At 45.2% G+C, this 27,721-nt stretch overlaps 1 protein-coding gene across 5 annotated transcripts in view; it reads left to right on the plus strand.

The window, feature by feature from the left end:
• The window catches only part of MLH3 (mutL homolog 3), a 37,417-nt gene extending 10,331 nt beyond the window's left edge, over nucleotides 1-27,086 (plus strand). For 3 of the 5 annotated variants that reach the window (XM_075531595.1, XM_075531593.1, XM_075531594.1), the window contains 8 exons: nucleotides 572-644; nucleotides 5,831-5,902; nucleotides 10,804-10,915; nucleotides 11,833-11,992; nucleotides 21,563-21,586; nucleotides 21,693-21,771; nucleotides 23,393-23,544; nucleotides 24,359-27,086. In XM_075531595.1, coding sequence (XP_075387710.1) covers nucleotides 572-644; nucleotides 5,831-5,902; nucleotides 10,804-10,915; nucleotides 11,833-11,992; nucleotides 21,563-21,586; nucleotides 21,693-21,771; nucleotides 23,393-23,544; nucleotides 24,359-24,481 — 795 coding nt within the window. In that variant the 3' untranslated portion in view covers nucleotides 24,482-27,086. Of the gene's footprint in view, nucleotides 1-571; nucleotides 645-5,830; nucleotides 5,903-10,803; nucleotides 10,916-11,832; nucleotides 11,993-21,562; nucleotides 21,587-21,692; nucleotides 21,772-23,392; nucleotides 23,545-24,358 lie in introns of those variants that run through there. The other 2 variants (XM_075531596.1, XR_012779725.1) reach the window with 2 other exon arrangements.
• Nucleotides 27,087-27,721: the final 635 nt, after the last annotated feature.

Below are 27,721 nucleotides of genomic sequence, written 5' to 3' on the forward strand. Positions count from 1 at the left end.
ATTGGACAGTGTAAGATATGACAAAATAATAATAATTTATAAATTATCAAGGGCTCATGAGGGAGTGGGGAATGGGGAGCAAGGGGAGAAAATGAGGAGCTGATAACCAAGGGCTCGAGTAGAAAGCAAATGTTTTGAGAATGATGATGGCAACAAATGTACAAATGTGCTTGACACAATGGATGGATAGATGGATTGTAATACGAGTTGTAAGGGCCCCCAATAAAATGATTTTAAAATAAATGAATGAACGAATGAAACCACCAACTGCTCTGTGGGAGAAAGATAAGGCTCTCTACTCCCATAAAGAGTGACAGTCTTGCAAACCCACAGGTGCAGTTCCACCCTGTCCTGTCGGCTCGCTGTGAGTCAGCATCGAGATAGCAGTGAGCTGGAGTCCGATGACTCCCTCCAGCTCACCAGCATCTCACCTCAGGCTTAGAGACAAGCGTCACAACGTAAAAGACCCCACACAACTGCTGACTGATAGTGTGCCGTTTCTCACGTGTGATGTAGATAAAGCTTTATTACTTTTCATTAGTGTTGTGCCCCTTACTCAAATGTATGGCAGGTTCTCCAGCAAGTGGATAACAAGTTCATTGCCTGTTTAATGAACACCAAGGCCGAAGAGAACGGTGAGACAGGTAAGAAGGGAGGGTAGCCTTGACTGGTAATCAGCCAGCCTTTTGACAGCTTCTTTGTAAGGTTATTGTAGATGTATAATGCAGGGTCAGTGGGTTGGATAGATTAAGGAAAACTTTTTTTTTAAATGGGGAGGAAGTGGGGCACTGATTGCAATGAATAGCACATAACCACACACCCCCAGTCAGGGGGAAGAACAACAGAAACCAGAGGGGCACACTTCATTTTAATTGTGAGATCTCTAAATCTAGAATCTTTTATTTCTCATGTCATCGATTTGCTAACAAAACTGGAGTCATTGCTCTGTAGAATGTCCTGCATTATTTGTGTTTACATCCTGATGATCTTTTTTTTTCCCCAAACATTTTATTAGGGGCTCATACAACTCTTATCACAATTCACACATATACATACATCAATTGTGTAAAGCACATCTGTACATTCTCTGCCCTCATCATTTCCAAAGCATTTGCTCTCCACTTAAACCCTTTGCACCAGGTTCTCTTTTTTATCCCCTCCCTCCCCACACCCCCTCTCTCATGAGCCCTTGATAATTTATAAATTATTATTTTGTCATATCTTTCCCTGTCCGACGTCTCCCTTCACCCCCTTTTCTGTTGTCCATCCCCCAGGGAGGAGGTCACATGTAGATCCTTGTAATTGGTTCCCTCTTTCCACCACACTCTCCTTCTACCCTCCCAGTATCGCCACTCACACCCCTGGTCCTGGAGGGATCATCCACCCTGGATACCCTGTGCCTCACCACTTTTTATATGTTATATTAGACTTTTTAATAATGAGTGTATTTTACATGTTCCATTTATAATAATGTTCTTGTTGTTAGGGGCCTACAAGTTGGTGTAGACTCACAGCAACCCCATGTGACAGGCTGGGACTGTCCATAGGGGTTTCTAAGCTATAACTTTACATGTGCACATCGCCATGCCTCACCGCACAGAGCTGTGGAGTAGGGTCAAACCGCCGACATATGGTTAGAAGCCAAGCTCTTAACTCTTGTGCTACCAGGACTACTTTTTAATAATAATAAATCTGCCAGCAAGTCCATTGCAATTCAGAGTGACCCATAGGACGGAGTGAACTGCCCCATTGGCTGTAAGCTTTAAGGAAGAAGATTACCACAGCTTTCTCCTCCAGAAAGCAGCTGATGAAACACAAATCCTTCATAAGTAGTAGCAACCCAGTCAGCAGATACTGACTGAGCACCTGCTGGGTGCCTGCGACGGTGTGATGCCCTAGGGAAACACGGCCAGCAGATACACAGGCAGGAGAAGTAGATAACCATAGAGATTTTCTGGTCGGACCATCGCATAGGTGATCTGTTTATATATTCTAGCCTGAGATTAGAGGAGCTTTCTGACAGGGTGATAAAAATCTGAGTTGTCAGCATGATGTTGATCCTTGAAGTCACAGATGTGAACTTGTTACCTAGTTTAAAAAAAAAGTGAACAGAGGGAGGTTCTGAATTTAGAATAAATTTAACATTTAACAACAACATAGAATCAGCAAAAGAGATTGCGAAGGAACAGCCAGAACCACAGGACAGAGGCAGAACAACGTTGTGTTGAAAGGCCAAGACTTCATGACAAACGCTGCTGAAAGGCCAACTAAGCTGAAGACAAAAATACCTGCTGGAAACTTGGTGAAGAAAGCTGATGGTGTCCGGCTATCAAAGATACAGCGTCTGGGGTTAAAGGCTTGAAGGTAAACAAGTGGCCATCTAGCTCAGAAGCAACAAATCCCACATGGAAGAAGCATACCAGCCTGTGCGATCACAAGGTGTCAAAGGGATCAGGTATCAGAACAAAAAATCATATCATTGTAAATGAGGGGGAGTGCGGAGTGGAGACCCAAAACCCATCTGTAGGCAATTGGATATCCGCTTACAGAAGGGTTTTGGGGAGGAGGCAAGCCATTCAGGGTGCAGTGTAGCAACGGTGAAACATACAACTTTCCTAGTTCCTAAATGCTTCCTCCTCCCCCACTATCATGATCGCAATTCTACCTTACAAATCTGGCTAGACCAGAGGATGTGCACTGGTACAGATGGGAACTGGAAACACAGGGAATCCCTTCAGGACCAGTGGTGAGAGTGGCGATACCAGGAGGTTGGAGGGGGTGGAAAGGGGGAACCGATTATAAGGATCTATTTATAACCTCCTCCCTGGGAGACAGACAACAGAAAAGTAGGTGAAGGGAGACATCGGACAGTGTATGATATGACAGAATAATAATTTAATAAGTTATCAATGGTTCATGAGGGAGGGGGAAAAATGAGGAGTTGATGCCTGGGGCTTAGGTGGAGAACAAATGTTTTGAGAATGATGAGGGCAATGAATGTATAAATGTGCTTTACACAATAGATGTATGTATGGATTGTGCTAAGAGTTGTATGAGCCCCTAATAAAATGATAAATATCTATATATCTATATCTGCTGGATTTAGTGGCAGCAAAGGTCATGACCTTGAACAAGTGTGAGCTGTTTCAGAGAAGTAATGTTTCAAAAAGGGGTACGAATGGAAACGCCAAGAAGAAACTCAGAGATGAGCCTGTGACGGGGAGGAGGACGGTGGAAGTGGTTTTTGTTTGGTTGCTAATTCTCATTGAGCGAGCCTGGAGCACCCGTACAAAGGCTGATGGACAGTGTAGGGTTGCAGAGCAGGCCCAGGGCCGCTGTGGGGGGACTGGCCCCGGATAGGCGGGCCTGCAGGTGAGTGCTTCCACGGTCTGAAAGTCGTTCATGCTCTCGGTGCGTCGGAATAGTTCCTTTCATGCGTATTTAGCCTCTAGAATGTGTATTTTTTAGTATTTCTCACTGACTGGGAGGTCATAAATTGTAATTTATTAAATTGAGGCAAAGTAAGTGGTCAGAATAATTCTATATTGTAAATTTTTGTTTCCTAATATTTTTTATTTAGATAAGTTTTCCTTAATCTATCCAACCCATTGTAAAGGTCCAATTCCTGTTACTTTACTGTTTCTGAAGATGAACAGATTTTTTTTTTAGTTTTGACTACGTGGTATTCTTTGTTGCTAAAACACCCACAGTCTTTACTAATGGCACCTAAGATAATTGTAATGAGATTGACAGATTTTCAAAGAAGGAAAGGGACCTACTTATCTTGAGTTTGTATATTATCATTGGATTAATTAGATGCCACAACATGGTACCCTTAGGTTAAAAAAATCCCAAATAATAATTTATAACTTATCAAGGGGACACAAAGGTGGGAGGGGAGGAGGGAAGGAAAAAAGCGGAGCTGATACCAGGGCACAAATAGAAAGTAAATGTTTAGAAAATAATGTACAAATACTCTTGATACAATTGTTGTATGGATTGTTATAAGAGCTGTAAGAGCCTCCAATAAAATGATCTTTAAAAATTTGTTCTCCAAAATGAAAGTGCGAGTATGTTTACTATAGCGCATGAATACCAACTGGAACCTATCTCTATAATTGATGCACTTTCATTTTGACACTGCATCTGTGGTTTTTAAATAGAAGGATACTTTTTTTTTTAACGTTTTAGTGAAATCAACACCACCATAGATTGTAATTTTGTGTTGTAACTTTCTGCCCATAATAAAATATAGTTATTCCATTATGACACTCTAACTACTCAGGATTTATTCATCCATTTGATGAGTATTTATTAAGTGGCGTATTGCGTTGTGGTGCTGTGCCACATTGTGGGGGGAACAGAAACAGTGTGTTAGAGAATCAGACTACCTTCAGACGCTCCGCTGTATTTGAGGAATAGCCTGTGCCATCAAAGAAGGATAAACCCTCTCACCAGAGCCGGGCTTGGTTTGGTTTCATAGGATCCTAACAGGGTCCCTAATTCACATCTTCATTCCACTGTTTGCCTAATATACAAAATGCTCAGGAGTCGTCTTAACTGCAAATTCCTCGTGCCCTCCCACGAGCTTAACTTTTTCCATTTGGGGCTGTGTTTCAACATGTTATCAGAAAAATGGTTTCTTTAAGGTTTAAGGTCTCGTGCCATGATTTTTATGGTGTCGTGGATTTTTTTCTTAATCTCTTAAATTAAGAAAAGCAAGTATTACCTATTTTGATCAAATTCAGGAAGCAAATTTTTATTTAAATATAATTAAAGTAATAAAATTACAAGCTAAAAAACCCTTTAGCCCCTTATTTCAACAGGTTCGTGAGAAAGGCAACATTAAAAACAATGTTGCAATGGTACTCATGCACGCAAGGATCAGTCCTCTGTCACTGAAAAAGGGACTTCCCTGGAGGGCGGGCTTCATGGGTGGTCAGGACATTCTGTCCGTTCCCTTCCACTTCAGAGCTTCAAGCTTTGCTGCTCAAAAGCATCACCTGAGAGTTTTCCAGACTTGTCAAATCATGTGTCCCACTCCCCACCTGTAGAATATAAAGCTGCTTCCTAATAAGATGCGCACATGGTGTGTGGAGCCATCAAAATGTGAGGCACCTGAGTCAGGCGGACTAAGTGACGCCTGTGAATGAAATCCTTCCACTGGCTGCTTTTGTACAGAGAGCCAAGAACACGTTTTATATTTTCAAATGCTTAGAAGGGGAGCAAAAGAAGAGTATTCTTGACACATTAAAATTATATGAAATTCATATTATTCTGTCAATAAATAAAGTTTTATTGGAGTGCAGCCACATCTATCTGTTCACAAATTGTCGATGGCTGGCTGGGCATAAAATGAGTAGCTATTGTGACAGAAACTGGCTCCCAGAGCCTAAGATATTTACTATCTGGTCCTTTCCCAGAGAAGTTTGCTGAGCGGCCATCTGCAGTGCGATAGGACTACCTTCTTCCTGGGTCCCAGAGTTGCTTTCAGATCAAGGTCAGCTGATGATAAGGATGTGATGTCTGATGATCTTCTGTTGTATCACACTTGAGTCATTTAAGCAAAACCAGCCCTTCACTTTAGGGATATAGGACGTCAGCCTTGTATTAGAAACGAAACACCGATGAACTAAAGGGGTTTTCATCAGGAATAAACTGGTTCCCATTTTACCTATAATTTCAAATGTTTAGGAATTAAAGGTGAAAGTTTCACTATTCGGTATGCGTATGATGTTCTGTTGTGCTCCTCTTTCTCCTTCAACTCTCCGTGATTATTTTCCTCTTGATCTGAGAAACTGAGACCCAGGAATCCTTGCTGATCTTCCAGGTGGAAACCTGCTGGTGTTGGTGGATCAGCATGCAGCCCATGAGCGTATCCGCTTGGAGCACCTTATTACAGGTAAGGACCCTTTTGGAACTAGAAAAGATTTGAGACTCCCACAAGAATCAGGATGCCTGAAGTTTTCTCTTACTGTGACCTTTATAAGGAAAGGCGTATGTTGGAAAAATTAAGCCCACGCTCTGGTTTGGCCTCTGGAATAGTTCTCGTTACTGACAAACATTTAGGCTTTGTGTACAGGGTCAAAGGTATACAAAACCAAACTCACTGCCATCTAGTGAATTCCGGCTCATAGTGATCCTACAGGACAGAGTAGAACCACCTCCTTTGGGTTTCCAGGGCTGTAAATCTTTACGGAACCAAAAGTCTCGTCTTTCTACCTTGGTGTAGCTGGTGGGCTTGACCTTGCGGTTAGCATGCCAGTGTGTACCTCGCTACACAACCAAGGGACCTTTTGTCATCAGCTCAGAGGTATCTAAGAGTTGAGCTACCATATCTACTCGAGTATAAGATGACCCAAATATCAGCTGAGGCACCTAATTTTACCACAGACACTGCATTGAACAATGTGCTGAAACACTCGGCTCATACGCGAGTATGTATGGTACTTCACTGTGGTACCCAGCGCAAAGATATGCTCATCCTGGGATATCAGATATCTATCCTTCAGCTTACCAAACAGATCACCAGGAGGTCAGAAGACCCATTTTATTATTTTTAATAAAAATTTAATTTTATATGTATTTGTCTCCTTCCCATCTTTTTCTCCCATATTATCAAATTTCTCTCCCCAAATTACTATGCTTTTAAATCTTTGTTACTAATTTTTCTTATCAAGAGGCAATATGTTCTCTGAGTGGGAAAATGTCAAGAAAAGCTTTACTCTTGTGGTCAAGTAATGAAAACTCCTGGCGGTAAAGATTTAATAAGGCCTCGAGAGACATTTCATGTCCTGTTGTGGTTATTATTGTTAAATACCCTTGACTCATCCTGACTGAGTGCGCAGAGCAGAACATTGCCCTGCCCTGTGTCATGCACACGGTTATTGTTGTGTTGACCCCGTTGCTACAGCTGTTGGGTCATTAATTGCCTTGCAGGTCGTCTTCTTCATTGCCCGCTACTTGCTTCACCAAGCGTGGCGTCGTTTTCCAGGGCCAGGCCCTCCAAAGTACACGAGTTGGAAGTCTCACCACACTCTGGCTGTTCTTCCTCAAAGCCAGACGTGCTTGTTCTTTTGGCAGCCCCTGGCAACACAAATAGTATTGCCGGCACAGTAATTGCATGCACCAATTGTTCCCTGGTCTTCTGTCAGGGGAAGCCAGCCCCTAACACATCATTACGGGTCCAGTAGGCGCTATTGTGCAGCGATAATAAGTAAAGATCATAGTAAAGTTATAGAGAACATGAGCGATAGAAGAGAAGTATTGAAATAAATGGAGTCAGACACGATTCATGGTAGCATGATGGTCCACATGGAAGGAGAGAGAGAGAGTTTAATGCTAGCCCCGCCCCTTTTATATTCTCTGGGGACGTGCAAGCCCCCTAATTACAGGTTAGGACATACGTCACAGGAAGGGGCTGTACTATAGGCAATACAGTAATGGGGGTGGGGTGGTCTAGGGACATACACGCAGTAAGAAGGGGAGGGATTGGGGTTATACATGTGGCAAGATGGGCAGATCCTAGGTTCAGGATGAGGGCCTAACTTTGACCTATTCCCTAGATCTCCATGGGAACCATTATCAGTAGGGTGTGAACGCTTGGTCTCAGGCCTCAAGGAGGAATAGCTTATTGTCCCCAGTAGCAGGGAGTGAGGCCTGCCATATAGTCTGGTGACTAACTGCCCTAGAGACCTCCCCTGTAGTCTGGTGACTAACTACCCTAGAGACCTCCCCTGTAGTCTGGTGACTAACTGCCCTGGGGAGGATGTCTGTAGGTGGCTGACCTCTCCCCACAGTCTTCCTTACTAATTGTCCGGCTTTCATATGCATTGGAGATGATTCGAAATAGCTTGGCTTGGGCCGGGTGCACCTAGACCTTACAGTAACATCGTTGCTTTTTAACACTTTAAAGAAAGTCTTGTGAAACAGATTTGCCCAATTCTCATGGACTAGATCGCCCAAAACACTGCTACCTGTGTTAGTCTGGGTTGACTAGAGGAGGCGTCCTCAAGCTACGGCCTGCGGGCCACATGCGGCCCGCTGAGGACATTTATCCAGCCTGGTGGGTGTTTTTTGCCCCATTTGTTTTTTTACTTCAAAATAAGCTATGTGCAGTGTGTATAGGAATTTGTTCATAGTCTTTTTTTAAACTATAGTCCAGCCTTCCAACGGGTCTGAGGGACAGTGAACTGACCCCTTGTTAAAAAAGTTTGAGGACCCCTGGACTAGAGAAACAAATTCATAGGCACTCATATGTGTATAAGAAAGGGCTTTATATAAAAGAGCAATTGTATATGGAGAAAACATCCCAGTCCAGATCAAGTCCATAAGTCTGATATTAGCCCGTATGTCCGATACCAGTCTATAAATTCCTCTTCAGACTCAACGCAACACATGTAATGACACTGGGTGCAGGAAGATCACAGGCTAGTGGGTGTAAAGTCTTGTGGATTCAGTGGCAGTGGGTCTCCACATGGCTCCTTCCCCTCCAAGGCTCTGGCTGCCATCAGCTTCGTTCCGTGTGGCTTGTCAACAGGAATGTCTTGCAGGGAGAGACTTTCTCCCTGCATCTGGCCTCCAGTGAGCTACTTATCTCCGTTTCTGCCTCCCAAATGAGGTCATCAGCTGCGAACTGATTGACAGGCTAGACTCCAAGCCTTTGGAAGTTGACCAGAGATTATGTAACTGCCACACTACCATTTTTACTTTTCCTTATAAAATGAAGGCTTGAGAGTTGGGAAAGATATAGCCAAAGCCGTGTTAGAAAAACTTCCCACAGGTCTTGGACCATTTGGGAATAAGGTTGTTCTTAGTTGCAGCTGAATCTGCTTCAACTCATAGCGGCCCTGTGTCCAACAGAAGGAAGCACAGTTCCATCTTCACAATTGTTCTTAGTTTGAGTCCGTTGTTGCAGCCACTGTGTCAGTCCATCTTGTCAAGGGCCTTCTACTTTACCAAGCATATTGTCTTTCTCCAGGGACTACTCTCTCCTGACAGCATGTCCAATATACTTGAGATGGAGTTCTGCCATCCTTGCCTCTAAGGACCATTCTGGCTGTGTGTCTTCCAAGACAGACTTACTTGTTCTTTGGGCAGTCCATGGTACTTTAAGTCTTCGCCAGCACCATCATTCAAATGCATGGATTCTCCGTCAGCCTTTCTTATTCACTGTCCAACTTTCACATGCATAGGAGGTGATTGCAAATCCCATCAGGCCCACTTGAGCCCTCACTATTCAACACTTGACAGAGGACGCAGATTTGTGCGATGCATTGTTTAATCTCTTGACGGCTGCTCCCATGAGCATTGACTATGGATCCAACCAAGCCAGATGCAATCATTGACAACTTTAATCTTTTCTTCGTTTATCATGATTTTACCTAGTTGTGAGGATTCTGGTCTTCTTTACAGGAGTTGTAATGACTGTGTATTCTTTCCATCTTTTTAAAAAAATGCTTCCTGAAGCCTGCAATCCTTGATCTCCATCAGCAAGTGCTTCAAGTCCTCCTCACTTTCAGCAAGCAAGGTTGCGTCATCTGCATGTCACAGGTGGTTAAGTCTTTCTCCAGTCCTGATGCTGTACTCTTCTTCGTATAATCCAGCTTCTCGGATGGTTGGCTCGGTGTACCGACTGAACAGGTGTAGTGAGAGGATACCGCCCTGATGCACACTGTTCCTGATTTTAAACCATGCCAATATTTCCTTGTTCTGTTCACAAAACTGCCTCCTGATCCATGTGCAAGTTCCACAGGACGACAATGAGGTGTTCTGGAATTACCATTCTTCTCAAGGCGATCCACAGTGTGTGATATCCACACAGTCCAATGCTTTGGCACAGTCAGGGAAACACAAGTAAACAACTTTCGGGCATTCTCTGCTTTGAGCTGAGATCCATCTGACACAGCAATGACATCCCTTGTTCCGGGTCCTCTTCTGAATCTGACCTGCACCTCTGGAAGCTCCCTGCCAATGTACTGCTGCTACCATTGTTGGATAATCTAAAGCAACATTTTACTGGCATATGATATCAATGATATAACTTGGAATATTGTGTGAGATCACTTGTGGAATGGGTGCAAATATGGATCTCTCCCAGTCAGTTGGCCAATTAGCTGTCTTCCAGATTTCCTACGTAGACGAGTAAATGCTTCCAGTGCTTCATCAGCTTGCTGAAACATTTCCACGGGGATTTCATTAATTCCAGGTTTTGGCTAACACTGTCAGAACAGGTGACCTTCTTCCTCAGTACCATTGGTTCTTGCTCATATGCTCCCTCTTGAAATGGTTGGATGTTGATTGGTTTATTTCAGTCCAGTGTGCATTCTTTCCATCTTAAAAAAAAATGCTTCCTGCCGCTTTCGATATTTGAGAATAATAATTAATTCTCTTTAGAGACTGACCCTCCAAGAAACATTAAGAAGCTTTCTTGAGCCAATCTCCAAAACCAAACGCATTCTATCGAGTCGATTCTGATGCCTAGTGACTCCATCTCTGCATTTCCACCCCACCCCCCAGTAATCCATATCATTTACCTCTCTTATCTGTGCTTATGAAATAGCTGCTATGTGCATGTAAGGGTTCTAGTTCTTATTTTACAAAGCACTGCTAAAACGAGTTAGCCGGTTGGAAAGACTACACTAGTTGAACTTTAGTAACAGAGATCCAAACGCCTAAGACTGCATCCTGAGCACACGCCCAGAGCTAGAGTAATTGCCTCAGCTGTGCTTCCCACGGTTTCCTTTCTTATCGGAATCTAGAAGGCTTTGCTTCCTCTTAACCCATTGCTCTTTCTTCCAATAGATTCCTATGAGAAGCCACTGCCACAAGGCTCTGGCCGGAGAAAGCTGCTCTCCTCTACCATAAGCCCACCCCTAGCGATCGCAGTCACAGAGGAGCAGAGGCGACTCCTACGGTCAGTAGCACCGCAGCATGTTGTGTTGGCAGGGCCGCGCTCACGGTCATTCTGTGAGGTGTACGCCGAGCTGCTGTTTCCTTTTTCACACGAGGAAACAGACCAAGAGAGGCTGCATGGCTTCTCCAAGATCACAGCGATTCAGGAGTGGTGAAGTGGAGGTCTTCTGACTCTAGATGCTTACCTTCGCTGTACCTCAACTGTGGGGCTCAGCGTAGCTTTTTCCTGATAATTACTTCCAGCAATATGATGCTTGTGCTGTGCTGTTTCTGAAAGAAGTCACTGCAGTAATTGCTTCCATTCTTCTCAGTCTTGATGCATTCTATGTTCTTCATTTTCTTTTCCATCATCACAAAGAAAGTTAAAAAAAACACTGTGAAGGGATGAATCCTACAGTGAGTCACAGGATGGGAAGTTTTCCCACTCCTGAACACGGATTATTAGGAATGAAAAAAAGCATCCCCTGTCAGTTTACGTCTGGTTTGGGAATATGCTACTGCCAGTAAATGTTTACCCCTGGTGTAGAATTCATGTTAGAGGTAGATCCATCTGTTTACATCCGTTAATTTGCCGTTCCCGGGCTTTGATGTTGACTCAAAGCACCCGTGGCCCTTTCTTTGCCCAGACTCCTGAAAGTGCCAGCTATAAGAGAGTAGCAGTTCTTCAGCGCAAGTCAGAGCGAAGAACAACACCTGACAGAAGATGGAATCTTTCCAGGAAAAAGGGGGTGGGGTGAGGGCGAGATTACTGTCATTCAAAAAGGGAAATTTTATAATGAACACTAAACAGACACTCACATGTGAGAAAAGCTACAACTTTAAAAGCCTGTGGCAGCTTTTGAGAAACGAATTGTGTATTTGGAAGCAGTGCTGCCATGTCAATGAAGTGTTGCTGTTAATTTGAGGTTACTCCATTAGGTGCTACCACAAAGATCTGGAAGATCTGGGCCTGGAGTTTCACTTTCCAGACACGAGTGATTCGCTGGTTCTTGTGGGGAAAGTCCCACTCTGTTTCATAGAAAGAGAAGCCAGCGAACTTCGAAGAGGAAGAGCCACGGTGACCAAGGGGATTGTGGAGGTAAGGCGGAGCTTCCTGGGGAGCAGAGCCTCTTTTCTCTGTGTTCAGGTGTTAGCCACTGAAGATCAGTGAACTCAAGGCACAGAAGGACATTTAAATTATTACTGGATGGTACTGTGGAATTTGTCCAGTCCCGGTGTGTTCAAAAGTACTATATGAATACAGAATGATCACCATGCCCAGAGGGGTGGAGATCAAGGAAATTTTTAAAAGTGGTTTTATTAGGGGCTCATACAACTCTTATCACAATCCATACATGCATCAGTTCTGTAAAGCACATTTGTACATTCATTGCCCTCATCATTCTCAAAACATTTGCTCTCCACTTAAGCCCCTGGCATTAGCTCCTCATTTTCTCCCTCCCTCCCCGCTCCCTCCTCCCTCATGAATCCTTGATAATTTATAAATTATTATTTTGTCATATCTTGCACTGTCCAATGTCTCCCTTCACCCACTTTTCCATTGTCCGTCCCCCAGGGAGGAGATCACATGTGTATCCTTGTAATCGGTTCCCCCTTTCAAATTCACCCTCCCTCGACCCTCCCAGTATCGCCATTCATACCACTTGTCCTGAAGGGATCACCCGCCCTGGATTCCCTGTTTCCAGTTCCCATCTGTACTAGTGTACATCCTCTGGTCTAGTCAGACTTGCAAGGGAGGATTGGGATCCTGATAGCGGTGGGGGGCAGGGAGGAAGCATTTAGGAGCTACAGGAAAGTTGTATTTTTCATTGTTGCTACATCACACCCTGACTGGCTTGTCTTCCCGAGACCCTTCTGTAAGGGGATGTCTAGTGGCCTCCAAATGGGCTTTGGGTTTCCACTCCACACACACACCCCTCATTCACTATGATAAGATTTTTTGTTCTGATGATGCCTGATACCTGATCCCTTTGACACCTCATGATCACACAGGCTGGTGTGCTTCTTCCATGTGGGCTTTGTTGCTTCTGAGCTAGATGGCTGCTTGTTTACCTTCAAGCCTTTAAGACCCCAGACACTATATCTTTTGATAGCCGGGCATCATCAGTTTTCTTTGCCACATTTGCTTATTTACCCGCTTTGTCTTCAGCGGTTGTGTTGGGAAGGTGAGCATCATAGAATGCCAATTTAATAGAAGAAAGTGTTCTTGCATTGAGGGAGTACTTGAGTGGAGGCCCAATGTGCTTCTGCTACCTTAATACTAAACCTATAAATATAGGCACATAGATCTGTTTCTGCATTCCATTGTATAAATATATTTGCATATGTATATGCCTTTATCTAGACCTCTATAAATGCCCTTTGCCTCCCAGCTCTTTCCTCTATTTCCTTTGACTTTCCTCCTGTCCCACTATCATGCTCAGTCCCCACCAGGGTTTCAGCAATTCCTCTTGGTTACATTACCCTTGATCATGCCCTACCAGGCCTCCCACACCCTCCTCATAACCGATTTGGACCCTTCTCCCACCTCCCCCTCTCCCATGTCCCCCTGGAACTGTCGGTCCTGTTGTTTTCTCCTCCAGATTGTTCAAAGATCAAGGAAATTGTGGCAAAAAAGCCAACTTGATTTAAATTTTTTTTAAAGAGAAGTCTTAAAGAACAGTTGGAGCCTGCCAAGTTCAGAAGAGGGGAGAAGGGCATTCTAGACAGAGGAACAGTATGCCAGAGACTTTAAGGAGATGCTGTATTTCAAGAAAGGAGTCCTGATAGGATAGTGGTTAAGTGCTTGTCTAACCTCAAGGCCAGTGGTTTGAACCACCAGCTGCCCATGGAAGAACAATGCTTCAATAAAGATTACAGCCTTGAAAAACCAGTGAGGCAGTTCAGTGATATAAGGTCACTAGGAGCCAGAATTGACCCAACAGCACATAACAACAATGTTTTGGGAACTAGAACACTGAGCGTGGCTCACTGTAGACATATATGGGATAGAGTAGGACACGAGGCCCACTCAAATTATCATGGTAAATCATAGAGATAACCTCTCCCCTCAGCAACAAGAGCAATGACCAGAAACAACAAATTCTGGCAAGGGTGTGAGGAGCTCTCATACATTGCTGTGGGATTGTAAAATTGCCCATCACCTGTGTAGCAGTGCTATGACACTTCCTTAAAGAGTTAGAAATAGTGGGGAGGGAGGGGGAGGGGGGAAAAAAGGGAAACCGAGCTGATTCCAGGTACCCAAGTGGAAGGTGAATTTTGAGAATGACGAGTGCAACGAATGTATAAGGGTGCATTACTCAATTGATGTATGTATGGATTGTGATAAGAATTGTATGAGCCCCAATAAAAAGATTTATTAAAAAAAAAATAGACCACAAGATCCAGCAGTCCCACCACTAGGTATGGATCCTAGATTAAAAAGAGTTTCAGCGGAAGGGGGGCGGGGAAAAAAAAAAAAGACAAAAAAAAAAAAAAGAGTTTCAACAGATATATAGACACCCTTGTTCATATAACATCATTCACAATAACAGAAAGATAGAATTTATCCGTAAATAAATGAATGGATAAACACACTATGTTGCATACATACTATGGAATATTATGAAACATTAAAGAATAAAGATAAATCCATAAAGACTCATAACATAGAGGACATGATGTTAATGAAATTTTTTAAAATTCTATTGGGGGCTCATACAACTCATCACAATCCATACATACATCCATTGTGTCAAGCATATTTGTACATTTGTTGCCCTCATCATTCTCAAAACACATTCTTTCTACTTGAGCCCTTGGCATCAGCTCCTCATTTTTTTCCCTTCCTCCCTCATCAACCCTTGATAATTTATAAATAATCATTTTTTCATATCTTACACTGACTGATGTCCCTCTTCACCCAATTTCATGTTGTCCATCCCTCAGGAAGGTTGTTATATGTAGATCATTGTGATCAGTTCCTCCTTTCTCCCCCACCTTCCCCTTACCTCCAGGTATCGCTACTCTCATTATTGAACCTGAGGAGTTTATCTGTCCTGGATTCCCTGTGTTACCAGCTCTGATCTGTACCAGTGTACATCCTCTGGTCTAGCTGGATTTGTAGGAAGAATTGGGATCATGTGGGGGTGGGAGGGGAGGAAGCAGTAAAGAACCAGAGGGAAGTTGTATGTTTCATCAGTGCTGCTGCACCCTGACTGGCTTCTCTCCTCCCCTCCTCAAGAGTTTTCTGTAAGATGATGTCCAATTGCCTACACATGGGCTTTAGGTCTCCACTCCACATCCCCCTTCATTTACAATGATAGAATTATTTTTTTCTTTGATGCCTGATACCTGATCCCTTCGACACCTTGTGATCGCACAGGCTGGCGTGCTTCTTCCATGTGGGCTTTGTTGCTTCTGAGCTAGATGGCTGCTTGTTTACCTTCACGCCTTTAAGACTCCAGATGCTCTTGGGCACCATCAGCTTTCTTTATCACCTTTGCTTATGCACCCATTTGTCCTCAGCGATCGTGTGGGGAAGGTGAGCTTCTGCTCACTTCTCTTTTAGATACTCTCTTTTAGAATGATTTCTTCACACTTGCATGATTGTTTAGCTAAAAATAGAATTCCACATCATGAGTTAACCGTCACCATTTTAAAAATATTTTATTGTCTCTGATGGCCCATTTTTGCCATTAAAATACATTCTCATCTAATTACATTTCTTTTTGTAGGCATTCTGATTTTCTCTCTGGTGCTTTTAAGATTTTCTCTTGGTCTTTGGTATTTCTCAGTTTCACTACTGTGTGCCTTAGTGTGAATGTATTCCCTCTTCGTTCTTGGGGTTCACCGTGCTGCTTCAGTTTAGACACTGGACAGTCATTACCACTTCTGACATTGCTTCTGCCCTATTCTCTCTGCTTTCTCCTGGAAATCCTGCCAGATGTCTCTTTGGCCATATTTTTGTCTTGTCCGTGCCTCTTAACCTGTCTTTTATGTTATTGATGGCTTCATCTCTCTCTGATCCATTTCTGGGAAATTCTTTCACTTATCATCTAGTGATTCTCTTTCTACTATTAATGTAGACGCTTAACTTAGCCACTGAAATTTAAATTTCAATTATTGTATTTTTTCATCTCCCGCATTTCATTTCTCCAAGTCTACCTGTTTTTGTTTCATGATGGCTTGCTTTTTCATTATGATGTCTATGCCTTTATTTCCAGCTCTCTCTCCTTGTGTGAAACAGGGCAAATGGACATGAACTCAGTCTGCCCTTTGTCTAGAAGTCACTTTGTACTTAAAAAAAATTAAAACTACAAGATCGTTTTAATGGCTAAACTGTGGGCTAGATTGCTGTGGGGAAGATTTGAAGTAGTGAGAGCAAACGAAGACTGTAGCATTGGTTTCCGTGAAAAAAAGTTGAGGGTTTGAGTGAGTCAGTAGTCGTGGGAATAGGAAGGAGAGACGTTTGAGACATAATTTGGGAGAGAGGATCTAGGGGCTGATGAGCCTTAGAATGAATATAGGAACAATAGAAGAAAGAGGAGTGATAGGGCCTGCGAGTCCCAGCTTGGATGGTTGGGTGGATGAGACCACATACAGAGGAAGGTGAGTAGTGTGCATGTCTGGGGAGTCACATGACAGTCCAAGTCTGGGCACATCACATTGGATGCACCTTTAGGGATGCCCAGTGGCTAGACAGACTTAGAGATCTAGTGCTTCACAAAGAAATCTGGCCTGTACAGCTCTGTGTGGAGGTTAAGGTATATACGTTGATAATGCCAGAAGCCAGAGCTGGGTTTGGGAGCATTGAGATTGTCCAGGGATAATCTGAGGAATGAAACAGGAGAGAGCAAAGGATGGACACTCGCATCCAGGGTGGGAGCAAAAACGAGGAAACGTTAAGGGTGACTGGAAATGGTTGCTCCGACCGGGAGGAAGAAAACCAGGAAATGCAGCATTGCCAAACCAAGGGGCGAGGGTCCAGGAGCAATGGAATGGCCCGCAGTGGCCATCCAGTAAAGCTTGAGAACTGTTTGTTGTATTTGGCCATCATACGGACATGGGTTACACTGTGGAGTCGTCTTGAATGGGGTGAGGCCGAAGACAGGATGCAAAGGGTCAGGGAGGGAGGAAAGGGAGAGGGTGTGGAGCTAGAGGAGCTTCTTCCAAGGGCTTTGGCTGCATTCGGGAGAGGAGGACAAGTGCAGGCTAGGGGGAGTGGGAGTCGGGATCGGGACACAGGTTGGAGGAGGAGTTTTGTTTGAAGACTAACAAGGCTTCCAGCAAGAGGAAGAGCCGGGTCACAGTGCGGCTTCAGGAGCCCCTTGGCTTTGCCCTCTCACAAATTGCCCGTATCTGACAACCTTTGCTTTGCTCTCAGCAGGGCTCTTTCCTCCCACCAGAGCTTATTTTTTCTAAAGTTCCTCCCCCAAATTGTTCTACATCCAAAAGATAGGATCTGTTGGAGCCTTTCATTGTAATTCAATAACTAAATATTTAACCAGAAAATTATTACAAAAACTTTCCTTAAAGTGACTTCAAAGACTACTGTTAAGGAGTTTACTTCAAATTGAAACAAAGCTTATGGTTTCAGAACATCTTGATGACGTTAAGTCAGGCTGTTCAGGAGAGATCCTGCTGATTCTGAAAGAAGTTGGAAGCAGTTTCATGTCTTAAAGAGGAGGCGGCTACTTGAATGGTAGCCATTCAAAGATCTCTAGTGCTTCTTCTAGACAGTCCTGTCTTCTAGCCCGAGGAGGGCCCATTCTAACATATGTCCGTTGTTCACTGTTACGTGAACCATCAAAATGTGGAACGTAGCAAAGACAGAATCCCATTGCTCCGCACCAGGCTTACAAACAAATGGAAGTACTAGAGCCCCAGGAACACGAGCAACTTATCAAGGGCTCATGAGGGAGGGAGGAGGAAGACATGGGGAGCTGATATTGAGCTCAAGTGGAAAGAAAATGCTTTGAAAATGATGATGGCAGCATATGGGCAAATTCTTGACACACTGGATGAATGTACGGATTGTGATAAGAGATGTAAGAGTCCCCGATAAAAGTATTTGAAAAAAATAAAAAGAAAGAAAGAAAGTCTACCATGTAAAATCGTAGGTAACTGATTTATACATAGCCATTTCCAGGAATAAAGAAATTCTGTGCCTTTTAAAAAAGTTTTATTGGCATATATAATTCACAAACCGTACAGTTCAATCATATTAAGAGGAGTTGTACAATCTCCTGTGGGATTTTTGTTGTTGTTTAAACTTTTTATGATTAGGTGTTAGTTTAGAGCATGTTAGTTTAGAGCAGTTGTTTTCCACCCAACAATTCACAGAGACTTTGCTTTGAGAGGGTCCTGTGTTAACAGTTCTCATTCCTTGTTGCCTTCAGAATTTTCTTCCTGGGCAAACACTGCCCTTTGGTCGTGTCTGGTTGGTTGTTGTGATCGGTGCACACTTCCCAGGTGTTGTTGGTCACCTTATACTCACTGTCATCCAGTTGAGGCTTGTAGGTGTTGCATATGGAAAGAATTTTATACCCAGAAATGGTAACACAGTTGTAGAAATAGATAAGTCCGGTGTGACTCTTCTTGACTCTTGAAAGCTGATGAACAGGAAGTGGGACGATGAAGTAGAGATACAGGCTGGGGACACAGGCCGGTGGATGCCGAGGTAATCAAAATAAAAATCCTAAGTTGGCCAATGAATCCACCCTCCGTAGTCCACTGATAACTCCTGGGATTGGCAGGTGACCCAACAGGAGATTGAAGAACCAGGTGGGAGATTCAGCTCCAGCAGAAGGCTAAGGGTCAAAGAGAATCGAATCTGCTCACAATCTTTCCCTCTTAAACAAAAGGCCACACCCAAGAAGGTGTCATCAGGCTGTGACCCAGCTGATCGGTTGGGCTCCACCCTACCCTTACCCTGGAGTGTCTAGTTGACATGACCCCTAACCAGCACCCATAAGGACCCTACATCCCGGAGTTCCCAGGTTGTAACTCTTTCCAGGACTAGAAAGCATTCTCTCTCTCCCAGCGTGGTTGGTGGTTTAGAACTGCTGGACTTGAGGTTAGCAGCCCAGTGAAGAACCCACTAGGCCACCAGGGCTTCTGTTGGCATGGGAGGAGAGCGCTCAGTTCCAGACTTGGAGAGTGATGAAGGGCCGTAGTACTTTCACTAGCCTTGATCAAATCAACCCCACTCTGTCCGGGACCTTCTATTAGGTTCCTTCTCAGCGTGATCAGCAGTGCTAGCCAGCCACCAGCTGATTCTTCTGGTCTCTGGGTTGGAAGGCTAAGATTTGGACCAAGTATTTGTTTCCATGCAACTGTGATTTTCTTCACCCTTTTCGTTACAGTGGGAGAGACCAATATCCTGGGTTTTCTTCTGAAGAAATTGTTAAATATGCCATATCTCAAAAATTTTCCTTGACATTTATAAAGATTAGCATCCACAGAGATAGAACTATTTAAAAAGGGTGCCCCCAAGACAGAGGCAAGCCTGGGGTGGAATAACTTCTCAACAAAGTCCATCAGAAATACGCGTTTTGGCCTAAAAGTTGTCCCACTTTAGTTGTGGGAACTCAAGTGGCTATTTCCTAATGTTCATGGTATTTAGACAAATGTTATATGAGTGCCCAGTTTGTTGATGGCTGTTGTAGTCATTCTCATTTTGTGTCTAATATTACACTTATTCTGGCTGAGATCATAGCTATAAAGACACAACGGCCTTTTAGGGAGACGCCTCCCTGATATGTAAAATCAGTAGGATCAGAAAGGCTACTCTTACAGTTACATGACCGAATTAATTAGTCGATGTGTTCTTTCTGGAGAAGGACCCAGAAACAAAATATATTTTATATTCAGTAAGAGCTGGTATAGAATTCCATATTCAAAGTACCTTCAAACAAGTTATTTATACTTGAGTGCTATATTGCTGGATCTCTCTTCCTCAAGAGTTTTTTTTTAATAGACTTTTTTTGGAACCGTTTATGTTTACACAAAAGTACAGCAAGTTCCTATTCCGCCTCTCCCCACTCACACAGCTGCCCGTTAGCAACAACTGCATTCTTGTGGCACATTTGCTACAATTGATGGGCCAATATTGACACATCATCCCTAACTTATTAGGGTTCACGGAACCACAGTAGTTCACAAAACCCCACACAGCTCTCTGGTTTTTAAAAGTAGTTTTATTGGCATGTATATGGCACGTATCCTACAACTGAATCGTTCAATACTATTAGGAAGATTTGTGGAATCAACACCACAGTCAATTTCAGAACATTTTCTTCTGGTCCTCATTGTTACTAGCTCCCATTTCCGCCATCCTCCCCGCCACGCCCCTATACACGTATCAAACCAATTACTGTCTCTATAGATCTACCTATCTTGGATTTCATATACAGAAAATCATAGAAAACACAGACAGGAAGCAAACAAACCAGAAAACCCACTAGACAAAACAGGGGAAAACCTCCATCGAAAAAACAAAATTTAAAAAACTGAAACAACTTTCATTAAGATGGGTCAAAAGAGATCAAATGATAAGGCATTACTCTTTAGTGTAACTACATCTGCCACGACTGACTTTACAATGCTGTGTGTGATAGAAAGGCTGTTTATAGCCCTAGGCTCTGTTAAGAGGTTTAATCCGTGCGGGGACCCTGCAATTGGAGTTTGGGCTTCCATCGTCACCCAAAGCCTTCTGCAAACTGGCTTCTGGGTTCACAGTTCAAGCTCTGATACCATTCCTTCCTTCAAATTTAGATTTCATTGTTTACAATCCTTGGATCACACAGACTGGTGTGCTTCAATATAGACCCAGTCAACTGAGTCTCCTTTAGATGGCTTCTCGTTTGAAAACAAGCCTTTATGTTCTGTGGGCTTTAACACACCCTGTACATTTTTACATGAATCCCTACACCAAACTCACTGCCATCCGGTCAATTCCAACTCAGCAATCCTGGAGAACAGAGCAGACCTGCCTCTGGGTTCTTTTACAGCTATAGAAAGCCTCATCTTTCTCTTAAGGTGTTGCTGGTGGTTTTGAACTGCTGACCTTATGGTTAGCCCAGTGGGTAACCCACTACACCACCAGGGCTTTTATTTTGCACTAATTAATAAGTTCATTCCACCTCCTTGTTAATCTTTTAGCAGTGCCTAAACCCCCACTGCCATCGAACTGACTCCAACTCATAGAACAAGCCTACAGAGCTGCTCCACAGGGTCTCTGCGACTCACTCCAGCTGGTGACTGGGGCTAGGGGCCACGTGTAACCCCTTGTGTCACCAGGGCTCCACCAACAGGCTGAGGTGCTGACTGACAGGCTGGTGGTTTATGTTCCCCGAGACCTGCTCAGGAGGCACACTTTAGAGCAGAGGTTCTCAAACATATCTGGCCAACCGCCCCTTTTCAAAACAAATGACTCAGCCTCTCCCTGGCAATTAAAAACTTTTGTACTATCGCCACAGTGCTGGCGAGAGTGTATTTATCTGCTTTTACAGGCCTCCTGGATCGGCCCAGCACCCCCCAGGATGCGGTATCACCCACTTTGGGAGATGCTGTTCTAGAGGAGAAAATTGGGCTATTTTGTAAACTATTGAAAGACAAGTATAACACAGCCTCCGTTTAATGCCCGTGTTCCTCTTTTGTTTTGTAGGAGTTTATTCGAGAACAAATGGAGGTAAGTTTGCCTCTCATTTGGGGGATGTTCACAGAGGGTCTACAGGTGAAAAACTCCGTCCTCTCATGTCCTGGGCTGACTAACAAAGACTGTGTTTAATCCTTAGCTGCTTCAGACCACAGGGGGCATCCAAGGGACCCTGCCCCTGACGGTGCAGAAGGTGTTGGCATCCCAGGCCTGCCATGGTAAGACCCTTGCTGTGCCCGGGTAAGCAGCCCAAGGCTCACTTCTAGCCACTTAAAATGTAGATCAAGGGCCTGAACACACTGAAATTTTTATTTTACTTACCTTTACAAAACAAACTACAATCAGCCCATGGCTGTCAAGCGGACCCCTGGCCCACGTGTGAAAGAGTAGCCCTGGAATCCATTAGCCAGCCCTTCTGCCCACCCACCTACAGAGCTGACCCTGACGAGGGCATGGCAAAGCCAAGTTTTGTATGAGCCGAGAGACAGTGGATTCTTGGGATGGATTGGAAAAGCCCTCCAGGGAGAGGAAAGCGCATGTGCAGAGGCCCAGACGCAGACAGGGATGCATTGTTTGTGAAGAGCAGTGAGCCCCATCGAGAACTTAGTGGTGGGTCGGCACAGAACATGCACATTTAACACACATCATGGTGGTGTAAACATGGTAAAATACAGAAACTTTTTGGGAGGAACTTACTGTCAGGCCACTTAGACAGAACCTCCTGCAACTGTCATTTGATCAATCCCCTGGCACCGTGCCTCTATTTCCTCCCCTCCGTCAGCCTCCCTGCTCTCTTACTTCCTGTCTTTTTCTGCTTAGGAACACTGCCCTTCCCTGCAAACCTCGGTCTGCCTCCTGCAAATAGCCTAAGCTCCTGTGTCCCTTAGCCAGTCTTTACTCTGCACATTTATTCCATTCCCCGTTTTCTAAGCTCTGCCTTCAAAATATATCCTAACTCTGACCAACTCAATCTGTCTGCACCACAGCCTCACTCTTGTCACAGTTCTCCATCTCCCACATCCACGGACTCCCCTCCAATCTATTCCCCTCAACACCCAAGGAGCTTTTCTGCAACATTCCTCTGACCCAAAACTCTTCAGTGACTGGTCACTGTTCTTAGGATCCGAGTGCCACTCCTTACTGTGGCTGACGAGGGTCTTCGTGGTCTGGGCCCTACCTGGCTCTCTCCCACCACTCTCCACCTTGCTGTTTACTTCCAGGCCCCGTTGCCCGAGCCTTGTTCCTTCTGTGTGCTGTCCCCGTCAGCCTCAGCCTCTGCACTTGCCTTTGGCTCCGTCTCGAGTTAGCCAAGTCTTTCTAGCCCCAGGTCTCAGCTGGAATGCCACTTCGTCAAGGGAGACTGCACTGGGCCTTCCTAGTCTGCCGCCTTTCACACGCTGTGGTTGGTAGTCTCTCACACGACATTGTAAGCTCGGGAGGGTGGGGTTTGGACCACAGCAAACATCCGTGGACTGAGCACATGACCCCGGGCAGGCTCTCACAATAGGAGAGTTCCTATGGACATGTCAGAGACATGGGAGACCGCCAGCGGCCTGGGCGAGGGACCGGCTGTGGGCAAGAGACGGCTTCGGTTTCAGAGCTGTAAGGAGGGAAGCAGGATCCTTGCCTCTTTGATTAAAAACCCTGCAAAGGAGCCATCAGGTTAGGGACTACCTCCTGCAGGGACTGGATTGGTAAGCGAAACACTAGTTTCCTCGTGGGCCCCAGTGCCCGATTCAGGCAGCCCTCAGGCCGCAGTAAAGAACCCTAGGAAACACGTCACTTTTTCCACACTTGACTCTGACCCAGGGTCAGCATTGGTCTCTCCCTTTCGTTTAGGGGCCATTAAGTTCCATGATGGTCTGAGCCCCGAGGAGAGCCGTCGCCTTATTGAGGCTCTGTCCTGCTGCCAGCTGCCATTCCAGTGTGCTCATGGGAGACCGTCCATGCTGCCATTAGCTGACATAGAGCATTTGGAACAGGAAAAGCAGGTATTTTCATGAAGAACAGGAGCAGGAGGACGGAGCACAGTTTATCTTAACTTCTCGGTTTTTATCATCCAGATGGAATCTGGCCTAAACCTTTTCCAAGTATGAGAAAAACATGCATTGGAGTCTCTCACACTGTTATCTTCACACATGTATAGACTTATGTGCCCTGCGCATCTGCTGCCTCCTGGCTCGAGGTTGGCTAAGATGCAAGTTTCTCCTGGGGCTACAGAAACTTAAGACACTCAGCAGACTCACGATTGGCAAAAGAAAGCCCGAACAGCAAGGTGCTTAATGGTTTTTGCCAAAAGGGTGACCTGGCACCGTAACTCGCCAGCTCCAAGGATGGCGAGAGTTCCGGCTGGGGACCTCCAAGCGAGGAAACCTAGCTTCGGGAACCTCCCGTTTCGTTTGGCCCTGCCGCTCGGGAGACAGGAGCAGTGGCGTGGGTAATGCAGAAGGGCACCGGGCGGCTGTCACTGTGAACAACGCCTAATAGGCACGCTCGGCCTGCGCCTTTCAAACTCCTCTCTTGCTAAAGGCGATCAGGCTTTGCGTGCTTTCAGTTTCCAGGGATTAGTCTTTGCTGACTCTTGGTTTTACTCCATTACAAATTTTTTGTTTCATGTGAAGAAAAAGGAAACAACTTTCATCCTCAGTGAAGAGATGGAAGTCAGACTTGAAGTTCTTGTCCTCGCTGACCCTGAGGAACCCTGTAGACGTTTTGAGAGCCCGCCGTTCAGTCATCTGTTAGTGAAGACTTGTATGACTTGACCTGTTACACTGCTCATTTGATTAATTCGGTTTCCTTCCACAGGTTAAACCCAATCTTGCTAAACTTCGCAGAATGGCCCGGGCTTGGCGTCTCTTTGGAAAGGCAGACGGCTGTGACACAAGGCCCAGCCTACAGGCGCCGGTCCCTCCCCATGAGCCAACGTGAGGACAGAATTCCCGATCCGCAAGGATCCGCAAGGATCCGCAAGGGACCGGAGTCAAATGGCAGGGCCCTCCGTTCAGTCTTTCTCAAGCAGATGGGCAGCAAGATGGGGCGCGGGCAGGAAGGAAAGCATTCTTCACCTGCATCTGTGGACACTGCAAGTTGGCAAATGTCCACATCTTTTTAACTTATTTACTGATGTAGGGATAAAATTTGAGATTGGGTAGCTGCTTGGTTTGCGTGTTTTTTGAAGGGACATGATGCAGTTGTTTCGAACCTCAAAATTTGCATGTGTCTCATTTACCAGAAGCGGCAGGCAACTTCCAGGGACCAAGCCTGCACCCCAGGCCCATTTAGTCACTGTAACCACTTCTCCATCCCTCCTTCCCACCTCCCTGAAGCCATCCCACAGGCCTTAGCTGGAGTGTCCCAGGATACAGGCTACTGAGAAAGACAAAGGACACAGTGAAGAACAGGTTAAGCTCTGATCCTGGCTTGTTTGCATCTCTTGAAACATTGTCTGTCTCAAGGGACTCTCCGGGACTCCCAGTCAGCACAAGGTGAAGGTGCTCCACCCCAGCTGGCTTTCTAAAGTGGGATTTTGAGGACACTCCAAAGTGTCTCTATGTGAAGCAACTGTCCTGTCACTGTGCGGTATTTACTCTTTCAACCAAGCACAGCAGGTTCTTTTGTTTTTTCCAGACCAGGGGTCTTCGGGTCCCTCTCACCTGGTATCGTGGCTCAATTACAAGAGGCTTATCTAACGGTCTCACGACTTCCCTGTCTTTCCTCCAAATCCTTGTTAGTCCGCTTTGTCTGTCTGTCCACACCTTTTCAGATGACGTGCTTGATGGTATGTAGGACCGCGTGGATGAACGTCTTAGCTGGCAAAGGCTCCTGGAGACTGGGATGCTGTCCCACTGTTGCTGGGAATTCCCACTTTTGTTTTTCCTGACCGGCCCTTTTATCAATGGAATGATTTTCCTCGTTTTTGAATACAGGAAACAAATTTGTGCTCATGGAAGAAAAGTTCATTCGCCAGCGGCCCTGGAGTGAATCTTCCAGGAGCAATGAAGTATTGTATTCATCAGCCTGTGCCTCTCAGAAGGTTCTGGGAGGCCTACACAAGTCACCAAGGGATCCCCTTGGAGCTCCGTAATCAGAGCCCTGAAGAACAGGCACTACTGTCTCAGAATGGCCTTTATTCTTGCAAACACAGATCAATGGGTGTTTCATGGACTGGCAGACATGACCTTAGGAAGGAGGGGTGTGATGAGGATCTGCAAGGCTCTCAGGGCCTGTCTGCTACACAGCAGAGTGGAGGCCAGCTGTCTTGAGTGTAGAACCTGTCGTCAGATTCTGAAAAAAAAAAAAGTGTTACGACAATGCTTACTAGGAAGATGGGGCGTGGTTTCAGAATGCTTTGGTACTCTCCAACACCATGTTTTGAGTAGCAGAGCATTAGAAAAAGTGCTTCGTCATCCATCTGTAAGCAGTCTTCCTGATCACAGGTTAGCTTGCCTCAAGTGATGTCAGAGATCCTGTTGTGTTGTTACATGCCCGCGAGGTGGTTCCAACTCAGAAGCACTTGAGTTATACGCTATGTATAAAGAAGGCAACACTACCCAGGCCTGCACCGTCCTTCCTCACCACTGCCGTCTGAGCCCACTGATGCAGCCGCTGGGTCAGGCCAACTGGTCGAGAGCCTCCCTCTTTTTGCTGCCCCTCTCCTTTACCAAGTATGACGTCCTTCTCCAGGGACTGGGCTCTCCTGACAACACGTCCAAGGTACAGGAGATGAAGATGTAAGAGATAAGTATCCTCTATTTTAATGTGTAAGTTCACTAGCATATATCAGCCTAAAACCAACCTATTAGTCAAAAGTTACCTGGCAGATTACTTTTATTGCCTGTTAGGATTTTGTTTGGCTTTTTTCTTTTTTTCCCTCAAAACCATTTTATCGGGAGTTAACACAGGCTCCCTGGCTCTCGTGCAATCACACCGAGCAGCACTGTACATTTGTGCGCAGTTTCGTTCTTCTTCTCGAACTCCTTGGCATCAGCTTTTCGCCCGCCCCTGGTGTGTTTTTATGTCAGGCACCAGAAGAGCAACCAGAAACAAAAACCACTAAATCCCCTGCCGTCAAATCAGTCCCACTGATAGCAACCCCGTAAGGGTCTCCAGACAGCCTTCTTTTCAGGGAGCAGCTGGTGTCAGTTTGGTCCATCGAGCACTTAGTTAACCACCCCACACATTACATTTTCTAATACGTGACAGTAATCACTACCTTCATGGTGGGCTGTAAGGCTGACGATAATCTTCGCATGCCACCCCGTGCGATAAGGTGGTGTTATTTTCCCCACTTTGCAAAGGTGGGAACTAAGTCTGAGAAAGATTAAGTGATTTGTCTAAGCTCACACATCTAGTAAGTGGTAAAGGGGAGGGTGGAGTGCTTGTGTACTGGCTGCAATAAGAAAAATAAGTGACCATTTACTGGGACTTCCTGCAGATGGGGCGCTCTGCATTGTTGTCCTCCAGCCTCCAACCATGCTCTGCGGAGGCTAGCAGCCCTCCCTTCGCGCCGGACCAACTTGTCGAGGGCATCGCCGATAAGCAGCAGAGCCGGAATTCAGATCTGTGTGACTTCAAATGTAATCGCTATGTAGATGTTGTGTTTTTAATTTATTTGGCATTGATGGGTTGGTGAAATTCTCCCGGTACTCTATGAGATTCTGATCTGTGGAGGCTGCAGAGGCTGCGTGGTTTCCCTGGAGAGGTGCGATGCCAACTCTGGTTTTCTGTGAGAGTTCCACTTTCAGAACAGGCACGCCGTTGCTGAGGTTGAAGGAACATGCGGCAAGCTCAAGGAGACGACTAGAAACATGATAAAATATGGAAGGGTCAAGCTGGAGAGCCGGCTCTACTACCGAGATAAGATCAGTCAGCCTGGCAGAATCCAAACTAGCGCTAGCAGTAGGGCTGGTGTTCAAAAGCTTGTGGCACAGCTTCAAGCTAAGGCTGGAAGGGAGAGAGAGGGCGGGCCTTGGTAAAACTCAGCTGGGGATCTGGACCTCCACGTGCCATTGCTAACGGAGGTTCTAGGAATCCGGTCAGAGAAAGGGCAGCAGCTTATGGACAGCTGGGGTCTGGGCACAGCTGAGTAAAGCCACCCAGGCAACCCAAGTAAGCACAGCAGATGGGAGCCCAGCCTCAGCTGCAGGGGGTGCTCAGTGGAGGACTCTG

The sequence above is a fragment of the Tenrec ecaudatus genome, chromosome 14 (assembly GCF_050624435.1).
Source record: "Tenrec ecaudatus isolate mTenEca1 chromosome 14, mTenEca1.hap1, whole genome shotgun sequence".
NCBI lineage: Eukaryota > Metazoa > Chordata > Mammalia > Afrosoricida > Tenrecidae > Tenrec > Tenrec ecaudatus.